This window comes from Vigna umbellata, chromosome 7 (assembly GCF_029865625.1).
Source record: "Vigna umbellata cultivar VRB3 chromosome 7, Vumbellata_1.0, whole genome shotgun sequence".
Lineage (NCBI taxonomy): Eukaryota > Viridiplantae > Streptophyta > Magnoliopsida > Fabales > Fabaceae > Vigna > Vigna umbellata.
The window spans coordinates 34,135,673-34,156,179 of NC_142171.1; the positions used below are offsets into that span (position 1 = coordinate 34,135,673).

A 20,507-nucleotide genomic window follows, 5' to 3' on the forward strand; every position below is an offset into this window, starting at 1 on the left:
ATTCTACATCAAGTTGTTAATTTTAGAGATTAACTAAATACTAAAAAGTAACCTAGAACTTACAATTATATATAATCAATTTAAAGTTAGAAAACACATCATTTGACACATAAAGGATGACCATTTCTTTTGACACAAAAAGATGAACAACTTTCTCAAGAACAACAACACTAAATCACAAAGCACACTTAGTAAAAATTCTCACTCTACCCACACTATATTTTTCAAAATCTTTTTCACAAACACAAGGAGTTTCTTTAAACCTTTTGACTGAAAAGTTCTTTTAGAATTTAGGTTTAGATAAACTATATATAAACCCATAACCCTTAATCTGAAAAGTTTAAAGAATAAAGAGTCTATAACTATATTAATAATCGATTATTACAAGTGACAATCGATTATTCCATAAACTAATTCAAAATTTATTTTCTCTGTGTGATAATCGATGATTAAAAGTAGTAATCGATTTCCATATAGTTTTTATGAAAAATAAAACATTTTTAAGTACTTGAGTTTTTGTTTATTGATTATTGATCTACTAATTTAAATAAAGTACACAAATTACAAGATTTCAACAATTAAACTGTCTAGTCTCCAATATATGTCATGAATCAAAACGTTATCTAAATCTTCAATATTTTCCATAAATAGTAATCACTATCAAAATTTAAAGGAAGATGTTTATTTTCTATTGTTTTCTAATAAAAAAACACAATTCAACAAGTATTAAAATATCATATGCATGTTCATTAAATAAAGAGGTGAAAAGTTAAGAATACAGAGGAAAAATCTTAACAAAAAGAACAAATTTTTGAAGTTTATGTTTACTTATAATTACCAAGATGTATTGTATGAAAAAAAAGTGGCAAGAAATAATTAAAATAATAAATTGTCTAATACAATGTTATAAAAATCAGTTTAATAAAATAAAGTTTAATTTGCTTAAATATTATAATTTAGAACAAAAAATCTAATAACAAATTATATGATGTATCCAAATTTTTATATGGATAAAACCATTAGATTTTAATACTACAATAAATTAATAAGTTTAAATATAACTCAATTTTAAAATTTATTAAAATTAAATTTGTTATCATATATATTTTAATTTAATTTAATATTTAGTTGATGCAAAATCTATCATAAAATAATACATAATTTAAGAATGAAAAGAGATTAATTTCTTTACTTAGAGAACCTTTCACATTATTATTTATTTAAAATCTAATAATTTTTTCTATAACGTGAGAATCTAGTACACATAAACTAAACATTATTAATATTCATATACTGTCAATAGTTATCTTGTAAAAGAATATACAATTACTAGTGCAATTCCATATATACTTTAAATATAATTAAACAAATTAAAATATAAATATAAATTACATCCAATTACCGTTTTTAAATCAATTCACACAACCATATTGTTAAATAGCAATTTCTTACGTCTAATTATTTTCATTTAGAGCAGTTTGATTGGTATGCATACTCTCAATTTTAAAATTCATGGAAGCAGTATGATCAAAGACGAACAATTTAAATTTTTATACATATTAGAAAAATATTATTAAGTTAATTTCTTGAGTTAAAAAATCACATTCAAATCAATACATATTTTTTAATATTTTTAATCATGATTTGTGTTAAAATTATTAACATCCATTTTAAAGAGACAAATTGAATGAATTATTTATTTATTTAAAAAAACACACATATACAATTCATAATTTTTCTTCTTCTTCAATTTCATAAATATTTAATCCATTTAAAATATTAATATTTTGTACAACATGATAAATAATTTCCACGTAAATATTTTGTTGCCTAACAGTTGAGTTAATAATAACTAATAGTTGAATACAACTGTACAAGTCCACGTGCAACTTGTCGAGTGACCAATTTGACCACATATCATTTATAATTTTCAATTTCGACTTTATATAATTTGTGACTAAAGTTTTAAAATTAAGATTTTTGTGTTTACTTATTAAAAGATAATGTGCATCATGCATGTATATGGAAGTTTTAAACAAGATTTCAATTATACTTTTGTTCATAAATTTTTATTTTTACTAAAATTTAATATGCATCATGTATGTATATGGAAGTTCCCACAATGTGCAATATGCATGCACAGTTTACATAGTTGTTTTAGGGAAGGATGAATTTTTTTGTTTTTTTCCATATTTAACAAATAAAGTTATTAAAATGATAAAGGGTTAAGTATAATGAATTTAATTTCACAATTTCCCTGAAAAGTTGTTGGCTATGATTATTTGGGGAATGGAAATTTGGAACAGTCTAAATTGTGGATCTCATGCTTTCAAAAAATCAACAACAGGACAAACCAACTTCAGAAATTGCATAGTTCATTGGATAATTCTCATACCCATTTTTTCCCTCCTTATGGCGGTTATGTGAAAAAACAAACTACTAATATATTACTTAATGTTAGTTTTAACATGTACTCAAATATATTACTTCTATTCAGATGTTTGTTTTAAATAATATCGTGTAAATTGCATTAATTATGTTTGAATTTTGTGAGATTATACTATCTTTCTTATGCTTACACTAATCTCTTAGATATGTGTGTAATGTTTTTTTTTTAATTTAAGTGGTTAGATATTTTTAAAAATTAAGAAGAGTATAAATTAAAAAATAAACAATATTTATGTAGTTTTTCAAATTTTCAGAAGTGATTAATGTAATTTATTATAAGACAGTTTATAAAGAAGATAATTGATGAGATTTAAAAGCTTTTGAAATATACAGTTTCCTTGATGCTTAATGTGTAGTAGTATTATGTGAGATTTAATATTTCTAAAATATTAAATGTTTATTATAAGAAGGATTTATAATTAGTAATTAAAAATATGTAGGAAGATTCATAGTTTTTTAAAAAAAAAGAAAAGGTGGAAGAAAAAGGAATATGGAAATGGGGGAAGTGTAGGTCCTACAAAGTAAATAATAAAGTTATATAATGGAAGGAAACACTGGGTTTCCAACGTGGAAGTGCAGAAGAAGCAGAGAGAAAGAGAGGAAGAAGAGAGGAAGAGAAAGGGGAAACACAAAGGAAAAGAGGAAGATCGATCAAGATCTCCCTTGTGTTGTTCACAGTTGAAGAAATTGAAGAGGAGAACGAGAGAAACTCAAGGGTATCACAAGTTTCGGGTTTCAGCACATCTAAACTTTTTTCCGTGGAGGTTGAAGAAGATCGAAGTGGTGAGGGATTTAGAGATTAAACTTCAATTTATTGCTATTTCTCTTGATTTTGGAGTTGGATTCGTTGAATTGCTTCTGTGTGTTTGGTTTGGGTAAACTAGGGTTTTGAAAGGGAATCTTGTTTCTTGCGGAGTTTTCTGTGATAAATAAGCTGTTGGGTCGACTTGTGTAGCTTTGCAAATAGAGGGGCTGAGAGGATTGAGAAATTTGAAGACTTGGGAAAGTTGGAGAATTTACTCAAAAAGTGTTTGGCAGAAGTTCAGCCTTCGAGTCATGCGATAAATTGGGGTTTAAGCGTGGATTTTGCAACCATGTTTTTATTTTTCTTTAAATTTCATGAATGAGATCTATGATGCTTGGTTTGAAAGCTTTTTAATGAAGTATCTAACCAGAAAATTTCATAAGCATACTACAAAATTCAAAATAAATTTGAGAACATGATTATCTGCAGTAAGTTTTAAGGATTCAACCTAAAAGAGAATAACTAAAGCTATATAGAGGATTTCAAAAGCTTTTAATTAAGTATCTAACCGGAAAATTTCATTAGCTATACATCAAAATTCAAAATAAATTTGAGAACATGATTATTTGCTGTAGGTTTTGATGAGTCATCCTACTTTAAAAGAGAATAACTTAAGCTATACAAGTGATTTTGAAGTGGAAACAACTTTAGTTGGGAGCTTACATTTAGTTCTTTGATCCTGAAAATTTCAAAATGTCTTGATAACTATAGAATTCCCTGTAACTGTAACTTCGTGTAATTACTTTTTCTGTTCAGTATTTTGATCAGTCTACTCTAAAGGATCATTACTTTGGTGAAGGAACTCAAATCTGTGTGATCCTGAGCTTGTTGGAAAGCTTAGAAAATCTAGCTTCGTGTGGTAAAATCTCAAATACGATGTATTTCAATTCAGTTCCATGATAGGAGCGGAGTAGTTTAGTAAGGCTTTTATTTTTTTCTATATTTTAGAATTTACATGTTATAGGACGTCTTGATTCTTATATTTTAAAATTTGCATGCGGTAGTCTATGATATACAATTATCAGTTGTTTTATTCAATTTGTATTGAAAATAGTGCACTGGCAAAGTTTTTGCGCCGTAGTAACAAAGTGAACAGATATGGTATGAGGTTGTTAGATGTGATACATTGAATACATCACTTGTTATTGCCTAGGATTTGTTTGATTGCAATTTTTCACGGGTCTATGTTAGAACACCTGCTTTTGCTGAAATAGGGACAATGCCTTACTTACCATGGTGAGAAAATAAATACTCTATGCGCTCATAGTATACATATGTAAGCCACTGGGTGAACGGATCCTTTAGAAAAACATTGGGTGAATGGATCCCTGACATCATTCTGAAATACAGGGTTAACGGACCCTAGATTATGATAAGCATGTTATGCTTGATAGGTTGAGCTTGACAGGACACATAATTTGGTCAGTTGAGCTTGCCAATTGAGGCATGACCCTATATCTATTACTTGGTCTGTGGTTAATCTCTCTTATTATGGTGTATATAATTATACATGCATGTATGGTGGTATTATTGATGGTTTGAATTTGGCTAAATTATAACGAGAAATGAGAACATAGCTTGAATTTTTCATAATATTGAGTTTTTATGAGAAATAGAAAAATGTATAATTCTTTGAATGATTATATATATTAGGGTACTTTGGGCTGACCTCGCTGTGTCTTAGTAGACCCCCTTTTCTATTAAAGGATGTGAAGAATGTTTTATCATTCCAATTTTATTTATAAAAAGATTATAATAGTTTTCTTAACTCTTTTGTTTTAAATTGCTATAAATTTGATATGATTGATTTTGTTTCAACACTTAATATCATGAAGTAGGTTATTATCAAATTTGGGAAAGTCTCGTGTAAAATGGGTGGAAATAAGGTTTAGATTTACTCTAATCTATTCTAGTCATGGACACTGGATTTGGGTCATGATAATAATGGAGAAATAAGAAGGGATTCATCAGCATTGAAGCAACAGCTTACACTGGTGCATTTAATTTTAAAGTCTTGTGTGCATAACTTATATATTTTTCGTAAACCAAGTCCTCTCATGGATTTGTCTTAACGATAACCATTCTACTTTCAACATTTACATGGAGTTTTGGAATGAAATTTGTTTGTGGAATAACTATGAACATGGATTCCAGCTATATTGATTTTTAGGTTCTATTGCTTTACTCATGGATGACTTTTTTTTTTCACTGATGTCTGATGTATTTGACATGAGTTTTTCCTGTATGTGTATTGATGTTGAACTCAGTTTTGTTCATGTTGATGCTACCTGTATGTAGGTTTCAAGTTACTTCAGTTATTCCTCTGGGTGGTGGAGTCTGTGTTTAAAAAAAGTATTGACAATTCAAGATGCCAAAGGAGAGAAGGGATAGGTCCTTGTCGCATGAAAGTAGCAGAGCATCACCTTACCCGAGCAGCTCTAGTTGTGTTGGAGATCTGCTCTTAGAGAGTCAGAGGAAAACGTTAAAGAATGGGAAGATGCTAGGTGTCCAGTGTGCATGGAACACCCTCACAATGCTGTTCTCCTTATATGTTCATCCCATGAGAAAGGATGCCGTCCTTACATGTGTAACACTAGCTATCGCCACTCAAACTGTCTTGATCAGTTCCGCAAGTCATTTGCTGAGACCGCATCAACCATTGCTCAAGTAGAAAGTCAAATTTCTAACACTGTCGATAGTATAATTGATGTGCCAGAAGACAGAAATGAGGAGGGGACTGTCCAAAGTGGAATTAATGTACCGGAAGACATAAGTGAGGTGACTGTCCAAAGTAGAATTGATGTGCCTGAAGACAGAAGTGAGGGTTTGGTTACAATGCAAGCCTTATCCTGTGACAATGAGGCAAAGTCAAAGTTAGTATGCCCTCTATGTAGAGGGCAAATAAAAGAGTGGAAAGTAGTGGAGGCGGCTCGGCATTTTATGAATGAAAAATCAAGGAGTTGTTCTTGTGAGACTTGCAACTTCACTGGCACATACCCAGATCTTAGAAAGCATGCAAGACTTGAACATCCTCTAGAGCGCCCATCTGCAGTAGACCCAGAACGTCAGCGTAACTGGAGGAGGTTAGAGCGCCAGAGGGATCTTGGCGACCTCCTTAGCACACTTCAAACTTCATTTGGGGTTGATGATCCCATAGATGATGGTGGTCTGCTAGCTGTGTTTTTCCTCATTCTTCAACCTGCATCTGTGTCCAGGGGCACCACACTCCAGATGCGAATAAGAAGACCCGCGACACTATGGGGGGAAAATTATGATGGACAGTCTGGATCTGATGATGCAAACGAATCTTCAGATGGAGGCTCTGATAATAGACCTCATCGTGGTCGAGGACAGCGGACTCCTCCGCCGTGACTTGCAAATCATTGATGATACTGGCTTGCTCTTCTCTCACCCTTTTCTGCCTTTCCAGAATGGTCATGAATACACGTCGGATATTGATTGTTTATCAGTATATTTAATATTTCTGCCATACTTCCCAGGGATTCTGAATGATTGAGCTTGAAATAAAATTTACCGTTGTGCCAGTGCCTCCTTTCTTTATTAGCTCATCTTGCTTCTTTCTTCTTGCTTCTTGCTGCATGCAAGGCTAAAAAAAGAGAAACATAGTGTGAGGTGTGAAGTGGACCCTGGCTATTAAGTCTGAGCAGGAACAAGTTTGTTTAGTTCAATGGCTGGCTTTCTAGAGTGTCAGAAGATAATTTCAGTGAGTATTTTTTTTTCTAAATTACGAAAGATTTACGATGATTTTTTTTTGGCATAAATTAAAAGAACAATTGATATTAAGAGTCGAATTTTTGTACTTGTGGTACTGTATTCTAGCTTCATTCAATATGAAACCAATGTAATAGTCGAAATGATTTTTTTTATATATAAAATAGATTAAGTTTATACATTTCATATACTAAAAGGTTAATTGATATTTTATCGGATTTTACTCTGATCGATAATATATTAGTTACAATATACGTAAACGACTCATTTATGTAAAATTTGATATTCATAAATTACAAAGATAATATCTAATGCTTAAATAATTGAATTAATTCATATTTTTATGAAATGTTCCCAAGTGCTCAATAAGTAGATTTCGTATTTTCTTACAAGAAAAAATAACTTTAAATACGTTTTTTGAGTGAAGCTTTTCTGTCAGAAAGGAAGAAGGAGAAACTAGTATAACATTTGGTTGCTGAATAATAATAGTGCTTCATGCCAAAACATAGAACTTACAAATGAACATGTACAACAACTTACCAGTTTTGATAATGTATGAATTGGAGACCTATTTTAGTGAGGCAACACAATCCTATCCAACATCATTTTTCACAATATTCTTTGAAGTGTCAAACTCCTTTATATCTAGTTTTACTTCTATATTTTGCAATCATATTCACGTATATCTTTTCAATCCATTTCATTGTCTTATGGGTAAATTTGAACAAAACTTTTTTTATATATTTTAGGAGAGAAAATATTTTTTTTCATATATTAAAATTTGTATATGCACATGTTAAAAAAGTCAGAAAAATTATATGAAATAAATTATCGTACACATAAATAAAACTAATTTTAGCTTACCAAAAAACTAACTTTTTTTGATTAAGAATTTATTCAAAATTGACCCTAAGTCTTGCTCAAGGCCACTCCATGTATTCCTCAGTGTATTATTATACTATAGATGAAAGGAGTTGAGCTATGTGAAACAAACAGGTATGGTTAAGAGCCTTACATCACAATCTTATTGTCAATTGTATGGTGAATGGAAATTTGGAATAATCTAGATTTTGTTGCTTTGTATTACAAGATTCCAACAACATGCCAAGCTGACAACTTCACAGACCGCACAGAGGATAATGGAGATACAAATATTTAGTGCATATATTTTGAAGGTCTTGGAGTGAGTCTTCTTCAGCAATGTCAACATGGAATACTAATTGCAGAACAATGTATCACGCGTAGCATTTCCAGTTGTTGGGTTCACTCTGTTACCAGAAACAACTTCGTTACAGATGAAGCATCTTCAGACAATAAAACAATCTTAATTTATGTATATAATCTTACCCATCAGCAACTTTGCAGAGGTATTCACGTTGATCTTCTCTTAGTGGTACATCCGTGAAGTCTGATTCCAACCAAAACAATAAGCAAACCATCAAATGATGATGTAAATTTTTACTCTTGTGGTGTCATCGTGTCTTAACAAAGTTTATTTTCGCTCTTAACATTACATTTACAGGTTCAGTTATTACATCAGCTCAAACATATCATAAGTTTCCATGATTACTTCTCATACAGAAACCAAACTTATGCAGGTGCACTGTACTAATTTCTACACAAACGACTAATCTATATTCTAATATCTGAACTGCATGTTGAGTATTAAAAAATTTCCGGCAGATTTACTAGTGGTGGACATATTTCATAAAAAGATACAAACTAAAACAGGGTGAGATCATGACAAATGGAAGCACAGTGCCATTGTCAAGGAGAATATAACTTGTCTTTGTAAAGTTCATAGACATATTCATGGATTTTGCAGACAAACTTGCTTCCCATTGTTTTTCCTCCATTATATGTTTCTTCTTTCTCTCTAACTGGGCAGGTTTGGAACTATAGATTAGTAAACTAATCACCAGCCAATATCAATGCAGGAATTTTAATGAATTGAAAGCTATCATCAGAAGTACACTCTTTTACATCCATATTTCCCTTGAAGCGCAATAGTAGCACATTCTAGTTTAAGTGGTATTACATACCAGCACCTGTAATAATTGATCCCTTAAAAGAAGTATTTCCTGTTGCAAGTGCACCTTCCAAGTTAGCATTGCTTAAGTTTGCCTGCAGAAAGTGGTCATTCATGCAGAACACAACCAAAAAGAAATTCGTCAATTAAAGTGGACTGGGTAACATTTTCATCTCAGACTATAGAAAATTTGAAGTTGTTAATCGTTTCCCATCTGATTCTATCCATATGCAATTTATCATTCTGTCTGATTGCAGATGGCTAACAATTATGTTAATGATGCATCATGATATTTTAAGTTAACTTGATTGCACCTTCTATGTTATAATTGGAAGTGTTCACGTTCTTTACTAGTGATTTCTTTTAGAACATGTTCTGTGCATTCACTAATATCCCTCATATTTCCATTTGGTCATTTAGTATCCCGTTTTCTCTGTATCTATTTGAAACATTTGTAATTTCTCTTCAAATAGTATAACAAAAGGACGGGATGAGGAAACAGTTAATCAGATGTTGAGAAATTTGAGATTAATCATCTACACTCCACTCACACTATTTCCCTATGTTTGATCACTCCCATTACGTAAAATTTTGGGTTGATGTGAGCACAATACACACAAAACAACAATTACCTTCGTCACATTAGCCAGGGAAAAATCAGCATTTCGAAGATCAGCATCCGAAAGATCAGCACCTGACAAAGACAGCAGATGGGGGAGAGAATATAAATGTGAACGGTAAACAGGATTCGAAATGTTTACATTACATTCATTATTATAACATGAAGTGTTGGACAAACCTGTTAAATCAGCATCAAAGAAGCTAGCACCTATTAACTTTGCACCTTTAAAATTGGCTTGTCAGTATGGACTGTACCAGGCAACGTTAGTTAACTTATTAAATTTTGATCAAAAGCACACATTTGAATGACTCCATCATCAAATTTCAAATCAGTTTAGTTTTAAACAGAGTTAATGAGAAAATAAATTTTGCACTTGCAGTGTAAAAAGTTTTTATACTACGATTCAATTAGACATTATCATAGGTAAGTTTATGAACTTCATACAGAAACTACTTAAATTCAAGATTATCCAGATCATTAATTAGTTAAGAATGTAAAAATCTTTGCAGTACAGAAATTAATCTTGAATTTAATTAGAATGTCATACAATTATGGATTGTTATGTTCGACAAGATTGTTTTATTTATAATAATTACCTTAAAAGTTAATTTGATTTAAAAAAAACTATGTTGACAGATAAAATGCATTAAAAGTAAACTCCTTTGAAAATTAAAACAAAGGGGAAAATAAAAAGTTACACCGTTTTGAAGTCTTGTTTGATCAGAGTCTTGCCACTGAAGTCCTTCCCAGTGAGATCTTGTCCCCTTGTCACTTCTTGCCCGTATGGACCTCCACCCTGAATTCTCCATACCCATCATTCATGAACTCAAAAAGCCTTTAACTTGAATAACTGGGGTTGAAATTCTTATCCATAAACTATAAAATGTTGAGTTATTGATTACCTTGAATGCAAGTGCGGGATCAACAAAGATGAAAGAGGCAGAGAGGAGAGCCACGAGGGTGGCACCAGACACGGACTCACCCAATGGAAATGCGAGTTTCTGAGATGTTTGGCGAGTTTGCTTTGCGTTGAATCCCTGTGAAACGAAGCTAAGAGAATTACGGTGTTGAAGATGAATAAGAGAGAAATAGGTAATAGGTAGAGTATACGAACCAGAAGAGGAAGATGAAAAAGAGTGGTGGGTTTGAAATTGGAGTTTGAGAGAGAAAGATGTGGCTTAGAAGTGGAACACAAGGAGACCTTCAGAACAAGAGCCATTTCTTGCAGTCACACCCACGCAGATGCAACTGTGATAGGTACCATCTGGCATGTGGATAATGTAATATGGAAATGTTTGTTCGACAACAATATTTTGCCAACTTTTTGACAACGCCACGTGGCATTGTTTCATTGATTGGTTTTAAAAGGCTTTTTTAAAAGGTGGAATTTGTTCAGAAGGGCAATTTTGGAATGAATTTGGATAGAAACTCCTTTTAGCAGTTTATTTTTTCAGATTCACTTGCAGTTTGGTTTTCTCAACTCTCTCTCCACCATTGAAGCTTCCATCTCTCTCCACCATTGAAGCATCCATCTCTCTCCACCGTTTGGGTTCTCTTCGTTCCTCGCTTTTCTTCACCACCATTGAAATGTTGTTTCTCTCTCCCTTTTGAGTTTGAGTTCGACTTTTCTTACTTCGTTTCTTGGGTCATTTGGTCACTGTCGAGGATTTTGTCTCTCTCTCAATTTCCCCATTTTTTGATGCTGTGACTGTGGGCTCGTTGGCGGTATATATCCCTCATTTTGGAATTTTGTTGATTTTGGCGTGCATTGTCGTTGGCGACATTTTCGTGGTTATGTAAGTCTTTGGCTTTTGTCTCCCATTGTGGTTGGCGGTATTTCTCCCAAGGTTTGGGTTTTCTCACACACACCGTAGAGGTTGGTATCACCAAGGTTTGGGCTTTTTCGCACACACCATTGATTCATTACCAAACTTCACATTAGAAGTTGTAGAAACCATCAACCATGACCAACAAGGGTCCTTCATTCATAAAATCTTAAAAACACTCATAACAAACAAAAAACAATCATGGGGAGCGCGGTTGTCACACCTGGGTAGCACAGATCAGCTTTCAGTACAAAACTGCAAATTTAACCTGGTAATCGATTACAACCTTTCTTTAAGCGATTACAAGTGCATGTCTCCAGTGTGTATGGTGCAGGACCTAACCTGCGTTGCTAAGACCACCCAGGATGGGTCTTCCCTACACAGAAGACTTACTAAACTTCACACTACAAGTTGTGAAAACCATCAACCATGACCAACAAGGGTCCTCCATTGACAATATCTTAAAAGACACTCACAACAAACAAAAAACAATCATGGGGAGCGCAATTGTCACATTTGGGTAGCGCAGATCAACTTTCACTACAAAACTACAATTTTAACCTGGTAATCGATTACAACTTCTCTGTAAGCGATTATAAGTGCATATGTCCAGTGTGTATGGTGTAGGAACATGTTAGCTCATTGAATTGTTGAGAAAAAAGGAAAAATTCAACAAAAATAGAGAATGGGGAGCAGTGTTCATATAGCTGGGGAGTACAGTTGAAGTTTCTGTACAAATTACCCTTTTTCCTCTGGTAATCGATTATAGGGGTCTTGTAATCGATTACCAGAGGAAAAAGGGTAATGTGTACAAAAACTTCAACTGTACTCCCCAGCTAGATGAACACTGCTCCCCAACTCTGTTTTTTTGAACTTTGCTACTTGTTTTGTTCTTAACTTTCTCCACCGAACTCCAAATGACTTGATTCTTGTTTTGTTGGAATCTAGACTCAAAGAGCTTTCCAACAAAACAAGAATCAACTCATTTGGAGTTCGATGGAGAATGTTATGAGGAAAACAACCAGCAAAGGTCAGAGGTGGTAGAAATATATAAAACGTTAACTTTAAGGAATTAACTGCACCTACTCAGATGTCCAAAAATTATAAATTAGTAGTCATTGGAAAGATATTTGAGTCTACTTTCTAATAAAAAAAGAATCACATCATTTGGAGGTCTGTGGAAAAAGTTATGAGCAAAACAACCAGCAAAGGTCAGAGGTGGTAGAAATATATAAAACGTTAACTTTAAGGAATTAACTGCACCTATTCAGGTGTCCAAAAATTATAAATTAGTAGTCATTGGAAAGATATTTGAGTCTACTTTCTAATAAAAAAAGAATCACATCATTTGGAGGTCTGTGGAAAAAGTTATGATTAAAATAGTCAGCAAAGGTCAAAGTTGACAGCATGGGTTATGCACCTCACCTCAATTGGAGAAAACCACCTATAGGTGTTTGAACCAAGGTAGTTCAAGTTCATGACAGTTTTTGCACAACTCGTAGAGGAAGAAGTTATTAACTTCTGCAATCAATTTGATCGACAACCATCTTCTTAAATTACATTTCATTGTATACTGTTATGTATCTTTTCATTTCAAAACTTGTTGTTTCGTGAAATGTCATTACGTTTTTTTATTAATGTATGTGCTTTTTAATATTGTTATAATTTTTCATTACTCAATACCCTTCATTATTTCGTTTATATTTGTTTAATATTGAAGTATTCCAACTTGAAGTGTTCCATTAATGATCCATCCATAAAACCTTCAAAAGACAGTCATAACGAATCCAAAATATTACTGGGGAGTGCTTAAGCCACGTCTGGGTAGCACTCTTCAACTTTCGGTACAAAAGGAGATTTTTCTACTGGTAAGCGATTACCAGCTCCCTGTAATCGATTACAACAACATCAGTTCTTTGTCAATGGTGCAGGAACTCACCTCTCAACCCAGAAACACCTTAACTTGGTCTTTCAATGATGACGAACAAACAACTGCAAAAATGGAGGAGGGAGAACACTGCTATGAAGAGAGAAGTTGAAATGAAATTCAAATCCCTAAAATGGAGAGAGAAGACAGTGAAAAGGAGAGAAGATAGAGTTCGAAAACGAAGAGAGCAGTTTCGGAATCCAAACTTCAACCCATTCTAAATCAGATTTTAAATTAAAAAAAACATTCAAATTCGACCAATTAAAACTTGACACGTGGCGTTGTCAAATCTTTGTCAAATTGGCGTTGTTGGAATATCGCGATCCATGTAATATCTCAAGCCTTTTTCTTTCTCATTTCAAAGCAAATTCTTCTATGATTTTTAATCTTAAAATTTGTATCATCATGATTAGAAACATTACCGGAAAATATATGCTTCCCACAAATAATTTAACTTCAAAAAATTACTTTATAAGCATGACTAGAAAAGATAATTTTTCATTTGGAAATGATTTATATTTATTTAATTTAAAAAGTGATAAATTTACATAGAATGATAAAATAAAAAACGGTTAATTTGAAAAAAAAAACCACTAATGTTTACTAGTTTAAATTTATTTATATTTTAATACTAAAAAAAATATTATAAACAAAAAATAATTTATTATTATATTGATTAAATTAGACATAATTTTATAAACTAAAAATTATTATTATTTAAATTACTTTCTATTATTAGTAAAAAGTTATAAATTAATTTAAGAATTTGAATTATTATTAATTTGAAATCAGTCTCCAATTTAAAAACTATAATTAACTTACATAACTATATATAATGTAACAAAGAGTAAACTCCAATTCATTTAAGGTCCGTATGGAACTTCATAAAACAACATGGGTATAATTCATAAAACAACAATTAAATATGCATACAAATAATAAGAGGCAAACTCTTTCTCGAATTTGTTTGAATATATATGGATCGGAAAATTTTGCATCGATTGTACAGGTATACGTACGATAATATTTAACTTATTATGTAATTTAAAGATTTTTTTTTTCTCTTCATTCTATTTAATTTAAAATTTTATTCTTTTTAAACAACTTTTTTCATTTTAAATTTTTTTAATTTGTTTAATATTTACAAAATTAATTAAAATATTTTATGATACTTTTTGTAAAAGCCTATAAAATCATGTTTTATACGTGATAAAGTGTTTTAAATAACGATTCAGTTATTTTAATATTAAAAGTTTAAAAATATAAATAAAATTTATATTAGTGAGTTTTATTATCTAAAAACATATTATTTCTCTAAAAAAAATTTCTAAGAGTTTCATATCCTCTCTTTAAGTTTTCTGACTATATTTCTGTTTGTTTAAAGATTAGAGTTCATCTAAGAGATCCTTGAGGCGAGATCTTCAAGTTTATCTGATCCATTTATGTGAAGAGTAAGTTGATTTATGCTACTTTCCTTAATTTATGCATTTTTTCATGTATATTAATTGTTTTAATCGCTCGTGCCATCTGAGTCTTCTATAAGACTCTCTGTTGATTAGTGATCTTGATAGTATGTCATGATCGTGTTTAGAAGTAGATAGGGTTCTTGGAGCTGTTGGAGATGTTTTAAGGTCTTTAGAGTCGTTTGGTCATCTAACTACTAAGGAATGCTAGTTACTCTGATTTTAGCTAATAGGCAAGTTTTGATTAATGCTTGTATGCTTGTATGTCAGTTAGATTGTGTAACTGATTTGTTTGGTGATATATGATATCTGTTAAGTTGAATTAGGAAGCTTTAATTGCAATTAAAAATAATGTGATTGAAACTATACTATGATTGAATGATTGAACTTGTATTTGAAGTGAATTATAATGTTGAAATGTATATGATTTGAGAAATAATTGGTTTGAGCATCCGTGTTTAGTGTTAGAGTGGTTTTGCAAACTTATAATGACATAAATATGCAAAATTTTGTTATACATGATTACGCTGACTTGTTGAACGAGCATATACTCGTTGGGCGAAGTCAAAATCAGAGAGCTACTGACTTAATGGTTGTGAAGCGAAAAAAGTCTTGTTAAGCGAAACCAAAATCAAAGGATTCATAGACTTGATGGTTGCTGGGCGAGAATATATTTGATGGACAAAAATATACTCGCTGACGACTTTTGAGAGATTTTAAATTTGTAAGTTCCAATGGTTTTCTTGCAAACAAGCATATTTGGTTGCTGATTGAGTGTGCTATCATGCACTATTAGTTAAGCGAGCAAATATGGTGGCTGAGCGATAATGCTTCAGCTGAGTGAGCAGATCTGGTGGTTGAGTGAAAATATCATAATTTTAACTAAATTTTTATATACCTCTTATAATGTGTTTAATGTGTGTGATTATGTGAATGTGAAAATAATGGTTGGTTTATAACATGATATGTGAATGGTTGGAACCAATCCAATGAGGAATTGATGGTGATGTTGTTAGTGTGTGCTTTGACATGTGAGGATTCTAAAGTAGGCATATCGATATACTACTAATCATTCAACTCATATAAAGATGAATGAGGTGGGAGAGAATGACAAGAGGTCTTTATCCTGAACTTTTGGTTTTAGTTGTCAAAGGATGTGTCCAAGTAAGTCAACTCCTTATATGTTTGTATGATTGATAGAATGTTATAAATGTTGAACTAATATGTGATATTTTAAATTGTTTATGAAATTTTCTTTTACTAACTTACAATCACTTGTTGGTGTGAGTAGAGGATGAGTTGTGTTTTTATGTTGTTATAGAGATCAATTATGCTAACGAGTGATATGTTAGGTTTAGCTATATATTGTACAGTAGTTTTTATCTTTTGAGAGATTTATTAATTTTTTGAAACCTTGTACATTTTTAATCTAGATAAATGTGTTAATATTTTGTATGCTTCTTATCTATCTCTTGCATATATTATCATAATATATGATGTTTTGTTTAGTAATTTATGCTATTAAATGAGATATTACATATTAATATATTAAATTATCCTATGATATTTTTGTTGTGTCAAGATATTATCTGCCAATTTGAAATATAAAAGCTAAACTCATTATTAACTGTATAATCTTATTCACAAATCAACGTATAATAATATAAAATTATCGCCTTATATATTAAATTATTTTTAAAAGTATCATTGAGAAATAACTAGAAAAGACTATAGATACCAACAAAATAATAGTAACATAAACACAAATTAAATAAAGAAATAATTTATTGTGAACCTAGAAGCTATATTCAATATAAAGTCAACAATTAAGAATGATCTAAAGCAATAATGTAATCTCACTCTAATCAAATATGGGTAATTATAAAATATTTATTCTTTATGTTTTGTGAAAATTAAATGCCTGTGGCGATAAATAATATAATTAACCAAAAGTTACAAAGAAAATTTAAAAACATAAACAGAAGAAAATTCCAAAAAATTAAACTACCGTGCAAGTCAATAAAATCCAACACTAAACAGTTATAATATTAAGATTACAGTATTCTAGGTGGGTGTCTTTTCCACATAGGTGGCTCTCACTAATTGTGTTAGAAGCAGCCATGGTCCTGTTCTCTATCTGTATTGCTGTGCATCAAGTCAAAACAAGTTTCTACTTAAAAATCACTTTCAAAAGGTGCATTTATTGTCTAGGTTATGTTCTTATTGAATGTTTAACTATATAATATAGATCACTGGTGAACATTAAGAAAATTTCAATTATCAATCTCCAAACGCGTTTCTAGAGTAGAAAACAGAAAAAAATGGCAGAACCAGAAATCAGCAGAAGTAAGAGAGGAGGAAGATGGTCTCTCAGAGGAACGACCGCTCTTGTCACCGGCGGCACTCGCGGCATCGGGTTGGTTTTCATCTTTCTTTCTAGATCATCTCAACATACTTTCTCTTTTATGATTGGTCATTTCACTTTGTTTCGGTCTGATGATTCATTTCTTTCAAACTGTTTTTTAGACACGCCATAGTGAGTGACTTGGCCGCGTTTGGCGCGGCTGTGCATACTTGTTCAAGGACCCAAATTGATCTAGACAAGTGCTTAGAAGAGTGGCAGAGTGAAGGCTTTCAGGTTACTGGATCGGTGTGTGACGTGTCCTCGCCTCCTCAGAGAGAGAATCTTATTCAGGAAGTAGCATCCACCTTCAATGGCAAGCTTAACATCTATGTCAGTTTGTTCTACTCATAATGTTCATGCATTTGATTATATTGTATTTACAAGTCTTGTTCAAGTAGAAAAGATAATGTATTAATGCACAGCCTCATGGTAGTTACAACAATGAAGAAGGAATTATACTGTTTATAGTTAGATATGTTTTATTCATTAATCATAAGTATGCATGATCGAGTTTTGTTTTATTTTAGGTAAACAACGTTGGAACAAACTTTAGAAAGCCAACAATTGAGTACAGTGCTGAAGAATACTCACAGCTGATGACAATTAATTTAGACTCCTCATTCCATCTGTGCCAACTTGCATATCCTCTTCTGAAAGAATCTGGAAATGGAAGCATTGTGTTCATTTCATCTGTTGCTGGTGTGGTCAGTTTGGGTACTGGAGCTGTCTATGCAGCATGTAAAGGTGAGTGTCATCATCAGGTTTTTTTCTTTCATGAACATGTGATCGTTAAAATTTTATCACAAACAAATCAATATATTTACAATTTTGTTCTACTGAATTTCAGCTGCAATCAATCAGCTTACAAAAAATCTGGCATGTGAATGGGCAAAAGACAACATAAGAAGCAACTGTGTTGTACCATGGGCTACTAGGACTCCGCTTGTTGAACATGTAATTTCTCTTGGCTGTTTTCCTTTATATAATAAGTCTAATATTAATATTGTAGAGTTGAATTTAGAAATAAGTTAACTTCTTATATGGTACAATAAGATAAAATTGATTTTAATGAGATTTGTTGTTGCTAGGTCGCTTTTATAGATTTGAGTCAGACATCAGTCTATTTCTTAACCTAAATAAATAGAATACAAAATAGTGTTTATCTGTGTTAGATGATGTGGTGAATTTGTTCTAACTTTTTTTATTTCTTTGATTTGGTAGTTGTTGAAAGATGAAAAGTTTGTGGATGAAATAATGTCCCGTACACCAATGAAGCGTATAGCAGAAGCAGAAGAAGTGTCATCGTTGGTGAGTTTCCTTGCTTGCCAGCAGCTTCTTACATCACTGGACAGGTTATCTGTGTTGATGGAGGATTAACAGTGAATGGATTTCAACCCACCATGAGAATTACCTGAAATCACTATTTCGAATAAATGATTCTCATTACAATAAGTGGACTATAAATTATGTGCAATTTGCTTTTCTCTCCTTTCTAGTTGCATAAGAAAATAAAATGGTCTTCTGATAAATGGGATTTTCTTTAAATAACTTTAATGTCTTCTGATTTTGTATTAATTAGTTATTTAGTTTTCTAATTTTTAGTTTCATTTATTTTGGTCTTTTTAATATTTTTTAGATTTAATTTATTCTATTAATTTTTAAAAAAAAACTGTTCTATTTAAATGGATATCAATGCCCGTAACATATCAATTCATAAGATTTTTAATTTTTTCAAACTATTTATTTATTTTTTAATTTTTTAATTTTAGAAAAATATAAACTATAACATACCAAGTTATAGTCGTCTCATGTTTCTTTGACAATATCACAATTGTTATTAGCAAGTATGATTTATGTTTTTTAATAAATTAAAAATCCACGAATTGATGCATGATATCTATATATGTTAATAACATAAGGATCAAATTGAACTTTTTAAAAAATTGAAAGAAAAAATTATATAAAAAAAAATAAGGAAACCAAAACTATCGAAATCAAATTACACTAAGCCTAGAATAAATAATATATACCAAAATAGTTAAATACTATTATCTAATCATAAATTATGAGTATGAAAAGCTTTTTTGTTTTTATATAATAATTATTTTTTAAAATTATAATAAAATTATTTAAACATGTAAAAAAAACTTTTATATATATTACCCCGGACATGTATATTAAAATATTTAAAATAATATTAATTTTTATATATTAACTAATTAGAAATCATTCTAACACATTTCTTAATAATTATTATAAAAATTAACCATATAATTTATGGTTAAATGATCATGTAAAAATAGTTACGTTGCTAATTTAATACAATTATATTCTTAATAAACAGGATCCCAAACTCTCCTAGAAAAAAAATATAAAAAATACGTATAAAAGAATAGACATTTCCATTTTTGTGGGTTTTAATTAAGTGCCTAATAAGGTACATTTTGAAGTCAATAACGTATTCATTGAAAAAATTATCCATGGTGTTTGAAAGAGTATACAAAAATATTATCTTTGTTAAAACTTCAAATAGCAAGAGTTCCTTTAAACAGAGAATTTGACATTTGATATATTAGAAAGAGTTGCTTCAAAGAAGGGTTGAAAATATAATTTATCTATCCAATTTGGCTATGCATATATTTATATAATCTTTTATATAAAATATAAAAAATAGACGAATTATCCATTTAATTTTGTAAGTAAATAATTATTTATCAAAATCTAATCAATTGACGCGTTAATACGTAATAAATCAAAATTAAGTTTTTTTTCATAATTGATTTTATTTAATTCTTATATTATTAAATATTTTGAAAAATATATATTTAAGTTTGTTTGACAATTTTTCTATTGAAAATATTTTAAAAAGTTATTTCTATCTTTTTAAAATATTGTTTTTATGAATGGATTAAATATCTGTCCATAAACAACTGTTAATACAAGAATTAAATTCAATTTTATTAAATAAATAAGTTCTTTAATGAATAAAATTATATTAATATTTTTTAATGTAATAATTTATAATCTTATTTAAGGTAAGTATGTGATTTAATATTTAGTATTAAAATAAAGTCAAGTTAAGAACTAGAGAGTTAGGATAAATATGATTATAAAGTAAATAAATTCGTGCGAAAAATATAATTAGTATGAAAATTAAAGCCACCTGTGACAATTACTCAGAGAGTTTGAAGATATATAATTATTATTACATAAATTCAGGTTGAGGAAATCATAGATAATCAATTGGGATT

The 20,507-nt window shown here is 30.6% G+C and overlaps 1 protein-coding gene and 2 pseudogenes across 3 annotated transcripts; 2 read left to right on the plus strand and 1 right to left on the minus strand.

Annotated features, from left to right (window-relative positions):
* The first annotated feature begins 3,010 nt into the window (after positions 1-3,010).
* LOC124826208 (uncharacterized) lies at positions 3,011-6,798 on the plus strand. Of its 2 annotated transcripts, XM_088095582.1 has the most exons (3): positions 3,011-3,231; positions 4,010-4,112; positions 5,552-6,798. In XM_088095582.1, the coding sequence occupies exon 3, from the start codon at positions 5,771-5,773 to the stop codon at positions 6,623-6,625; it is 855 nt and encodes a 284-aa protein (XP_087951708.1). In that variant the 5' UTR covers positions 3,011-3,231; positions 4,010-4,112; positions 5,552-5,770; the 3' UTR covers positions 6,626-6,798. The 2 variants fall into 2 exon arrangements, with proteins under 2 accessions (XP_087951708.1, XP_087951707.1); XM_088095581.1 differs by lacking the exon at positions 4,010-4,112.
* A 1,184-nt stretch (positions 6,799-7,982) lies between these two features.
* LOC148195822 (thylakoid lumenal 15 kDa protein 1, chloroplastic-like) lies at positions 7,983-10,891 on the minus strand (annotated as a pseudogene). The gene is made up of 8 exons (XR_015780796.1): positions 10,751-10,891; positions 10,539-10,673; positions 10,335-10,432; positions 9,814-9,884; positions 9,647-9,708; positions 9,028-9,109; positions 8,333-8,393; positions 7,983-8,253 (listed from the first exon to the last, which is right to left on the minus strand). The product of XR_015780796.1 is annotated as a thylakoid lumenal 15 kDa protein 1, chloroplastic-like (transcript).
* Positions 10,892-16,996: 6,105 nt separating this feature from the next.
* LOC148195823 (tropinone reductase homolog At5g06060-like) lies at positions 16,997-18,851 on the plus strand (annotated as a pseudogene).
* The last annotated feature ends 1,656 nt before the right edge of the window (positions 18,852-20,507 follow it).